Genomic DNA, 5168 nt, shown 5'->3' on the forward strand with positions numbered 1-5168 from the left:
CTACCCCCAATGGGGTGACCAACCACCCTTTAATATTTTATAATTTTATTTTTTATTTTTATTTAAATCTAAAATAATATTTTGTTATTATTTTTAGTTAATAAACAAGTATCCTATTTATGGTTTTAAAACTTTTAAGAAAAAAACCCTAACTATAAACTAAATATTCTCTGGATTGGAGATATGATCCTATTCTATAATTTCGGTGGTTGATGGTCAAAAGTTAAGCTAAAAAAACAAGGGCATGAGCTCACCTGTTCTCGGCAAATTTTGCTTCATTCCCGTTCACCCAAATCCAATCACCCTGCAAAATATATATATATATATAGATTGGCAATGGCACTAACCCATCACAGAAAACCCAACAACCATGGCCTCCGTATTGTTTTTCTCTCTCCTCCTCTTTCTCTCCCTCCCCTCCGCCACCCTCCCCCAGTCCCCAGACCAACCCACTGCAGCCTCTGTTCCCCCTGAGATCCAACAAGCATGCAAGGCGACGCGCTTCCCTATCCCATGCGGGAACGCTTTGACGCAATCGAAGCGCGTGGCATCCAACCCCACCTCTCTCCAGCTCATCCAGGCCGCCATCTCGGTCTCCTCTGACAAGCTCCACATCATCCAGTCCATGGTGAAGTCCATCCTCGAGTCCTCCACCGGGAGCCAAAACCGCACCATTGCCGCCAAGAGCTGCGTCGACCTCCTCCACAACTGCGACTACCGGCTCCGGACCGCCAGCGAGGCCCTGCCACATGGCAGGGTCAAGGACGCCAGGGCCTGGTCGAGCGCTGCGTTACAATTCCAGTACGATTGTTGGGCCACGCTCAACAGGACAGCCGACACGAAGATGGTGAACGAGACGATAACACTTTTTGACCCGATTACTAAGCTCACAAGCAACGCGATAAGCATGGTGTTTGCGTACGACGTTTACGGGAAGGATACCAAGTCGTGGGCCCCGCCCAAGACGGAGCGCGACGGGCTCTGGGAGAGAAACGAGGCAGCTGGCGGAGGAGGGTCCACCGCAAGTTTCAAGGGTGGGGTTCCGAAGAATTTGAAGGCGGACGTGACAGTGTGTAAGGATGCCACTAAGGGTGGTGGGTGCTACAAGACGGTGCAGGAAGCCGTGAACGCGGCGCCGGATAACGGTGGGAAACGGAGGTTCGTGATATACATAAAGGAGGGGGTGTACGAGGAGACGGTTAGAATTCCGTTGGAGAAGAAGAACGTGGTGTTTTTGGGAGACGGGATGGGCAAAACGGTCATCACAGGGTCGTTGAATGTGGACCAGCTTGGGATTTCCACCTACGGCTCCGCCACAGTTGGTTAGTTTCTAAATCCATTTTTTCGTCTTGGATTCATTTATTTTCAAGGAAAAAGTATAAAAAAGCCGGCCAAACTATCAAGTGTGTTAATTTTTTTTATTTTTTTTATTTTTAAAAAAAAAGGGCGGCTTTCTTTTTTTCTTTATATATATATATATATTAAGAATGACATATGTCGCCATTTTTATTGGCATTAACATCACTTTTAATAGAATTTGTCATTTTTTTTAAGTGGTAGCTCAATTGATTGTGAACTACGCCTCATGAAGCGGAGGTCACTAGTTCGAATCTCTCTCTTATCTTGTGTGGACATGTCAAAAAAAAAAAAAAGAATTCGTCATATTTTTTAACGGAATTTGACTCGAGGGACTAAATTGTTTTTTCGGAAGATCTCAAAAACTTTTACAGTGACTAATTATTTATTTATTCCAAAAAAACTTCTTTTTTTTTTGGTTTTTTTTTTTTAAAAAAAAAATTGATTGATTTTTTTAAATTATTTAATTTTTTAAAAGAATATGGGTATTATAGGAATATAAAAAATAAGTAGCCTCTTTTTTTTTTCTACATTTTAGTAATTTGATGAGTTACTTTAGTTAATTTTGAACATTGTAAGACACTATGGCAAACAACTATTAATTTCAGAGTTTTTTTATTTTTTTTTATTTTTTTTCCCTATTTTCAAAATTAAAAGCATTTTTGTTGTTGTGCTCACAGGTGTTACTGGTGATGGATTCATGGCCGCTTGGCTCACAATCCAAAACACCGCCGGACCTAATACCCACCAAGCAGTGGCCTTTAGATCCGACAGTGATTTATCCGTCATCGAGAACTGCGAATTCTTGGGCAATCAAGATACCCTCTATCCTCACACCCTTCGTCAATTCTACAAATCATGCCGCATCCAAGGCAACGTAGATTTCATTTGCGGAAACTCCGCCGCAGTTTTTCAAGATTCCCAAATCTTAGTCCGTCCCCGGCAAGTCGATCCAGAGAAAGGCGAGAACAATGCTGTCACTGCACATGGCAGAAATGACCCGGCCCAAGCAACCGGTTTTGTTTTCCAAAATTGCGTCATCAATGGCACTAACGAATACATGGCATTGTACTATAAAAACCCCCAAGTGCACAAGAGTTACTTAGGGAGGCCATGGAAGGAGTACTCGAGAACCATTTTCCTAAACTCCAACATAGAATCTCTTATTACACCAGAAGGTTGGATGCCTTGGAACGGCGATGTTGGATTGACAACGCTTTATTATGGAGAAGCCGGAAATTCTGGACCAGGATCTAATTTGTCCAAGAGGGTAACATGGAGTAGCCAGATCCCAGCAGAGCACATTAACACATATTCGGTACATAATTTTATTCAAGGAAATGAGTGGATTCCGTCGTCTTAATTTACTATCTGTAAATCTAGGCATAAAGAGTATCTCAAAAAGAAGCCGTCACTCAGATGCTTCTCCTCGAAAAATAGTTTTGAGAGGAGGAAAGTAGTATATCTCCTCCTCTTCCCTTCGCCTGTTACTTTCCACTCCTACATATAAAGTTCAAAGAACACTATATGATGTAATGGCTTTCGTACCCATCTACATAGGTATTCATTGATATATATAATAATTCTTTACAACAAGATTTTCTACAATTTCTCAATTACGGCTAGCCATCAGATTACATCAAATAACAAATAATATTTAAACTAAGATATACACAAGTGACAGATAAGGAATAAGAGACATTATCTCTTATCACTTGAATTCAAATATGAACTATCTTCAATGATATTTGAATTCAAACTTGAAGCTTTATCTTGTGCTTTATCATTCCCCCGTAAGTTCAATGGGGAGTCACGAAGGTTGAGCTTGTAACTGAACCATTTAAACCGTGTAGATACAATTGGTTTTGTTAGAACATCCACAATCTGATCTTTACTTGGAATAAACAAAACTTGAATAGTTTTGTCTGTTACACGTTCCTTGACAAAATGAAAATCGATTTCTACACGCTTAGTTCTTCCATGGAACACCGAATTAGCGGAAAGATAAGTTACTCCAATGTTGTCGCACCATGATTTCAAAGGTGTGGAAAGTTGTATACCAAGATCACCGAGTAAGGCCTTAATCCAAATTAATTATGTAGCAATGTTAGCAACTAACTTGTACTCAGCCTCAGTGCTAGACCGTGACTGTAGGTTGTTTTCTCCAAGATATAAGATTTGAGCCAAGATACACACAATATGCACCTATGGATTTTCTGTCATTCGGGCATCCAGCCCAATCCGCATTCGAATAGGCTTGAAGTTGAGATATAGTTGAACGAGTTATTAATAATCCATGAGATATAGTATGCTTCAAATACCTTAAAATCCGTTTTATTGCCTGCCAATATAGATTGGTTGGGTGATGCATAAATTGACACACTCGATTCACTGCAAAAGCAAGATCAGGCTGAGTGAGAGATAAATATTGTAGAGACCCCACAGTGCTTCGAAAAAGAGTAGAATCCTCCATTGAATCATCTGTATTAGCTGATAAACCATGAGAAGAAGACATTGGTGAAGAAATCGGTTTTGCTTCATGCATGTTGGTTCATTTGAGCAAGTCCATAATGTATCTTCTTTGTGACAAAAGCAATCCATCCGATCCACGGAGAACCTCAATGCCAAGGAAAAACGATAGTTGTCCAAGATCTTTGACTGCAAAATCCATCTTCAGTTGTTTCAAAAGATCATCAATTGAAGCCAGATTGGAAGCTGTGATGATAATATCATCGATGTAGATCAAAACAAAAATAGTAACAGATTCGGACTTGTCTGTAAAAAATGATGAATCTGCTTTGGATCCAATAAACCCCAAATGAATAAGTTTACCACTAAGTCGTGAAAACCAAGCGCGAGGAGCTTGTTTTAAGCCATATAGCACCTTATTCAATTTGCATAAATGTTTTGGCAGTGATGGATGCTCAAAGCCAGGTGGCTGGCTCATATAGACCTCCTTAGACAAGAACGCATGGAGAAAGGCATTTTCAATGTCAACTTGCCTCATTGCCCATCCAAGACTGTAAGCAATAGATAGAACGGTGAGGATAGTTGTGGGTTTGACTACCGGGCTGAATGTCTCACCAAAATCAATCCCAGCTTGTTGATGAAATCCTTTAGCAACCAGCCATGCTTTGTGGCGTTCTATCATTCCATCGGCTTTACGTTTCAGTTTGAAGACCCACTTGCATCCAACGTACCACATTGGCAGCAGTTGACAGAGGAACCAAACTCCAAGTATTATTTGCAAGAAGAGCATTGAACTCACTTTGCATCGCCTGACCCCATTTAGGGATACGTATAGCAATGGAATAACAAGTAGGTTCTTGAAAAGCCAATGCTTGGATTGTGGGAAGAGCACGTGGAAGTGGGTATCTTACGGTGCCATCTATGAACTGACGTGGTCATCTTATATTATGTTGAGCCCGTGTTGCCATAGGATGAGTTCGAGTGGAGTCATATGGCGCAGGTATAGGACTTGGGATATTGGGATTATCATGATGTGTAGGAGATAAGGATGACTAAGTGTTTGGGTGACCTGAATCCGAAACTAATGGAGGAGATTAAAGGGATACGGGTAACATGGTATATGAGGAAGTGGATAAAGATGATGCCACATTTTTAATTTTTGAAAAAGGAAAATTTGTCTCATGAAATACTACATCATGTGAGATATAAAATTTTCCAGATTCAATGTGGAAGCAACAATATCCTTTGTGTTTTGAACTGTAACCCATGAAAACACACTCTTTTGACCGGAATTCAAACTTGTGATTATTGTAAGGTTGAAGATTTGGAAAGCAAGCATGACC

General features: G+C 40.5%; 1 protein-coding gene across 1 annotated transcript; it reads left to right on the forward strand.

Moving 5' to 3' along the window:
- Positions 1–370: 370 nt before the first annotated feature.
- Positions 371–2887, forward strand: LOC132166464 (probable pectinesterase/pectinesterase inhibitor 51). Its single transcript, XM_059577281.1, has 2 exons — positions 371–1322; positions 2037–2887. The coding sequence occupies exons 1-2, from the start codon at positions 371–373 to the stop codon at positions 2717–2719; spliced, it is 1635 nt and encodes a 544-aa protein (XP_059433264.1). The 3' UTR covers positions 2720–2887.
- Positions 2888–5168: the final 2281 nt, after the last annotated feature.

This window comes from Corylus avellana, chromosome ca11 (assembly GCF_901000735.1).
Source record: "Corylus avellana chromosome ca11, CavTom2PMs-1.0".
Lineage (NCBI taxonomy): Eukaryota > Viridiplantae > Streptophyta > Magnoliopsida > Fagales > Betulaceae > Corylus > Corylus avellana.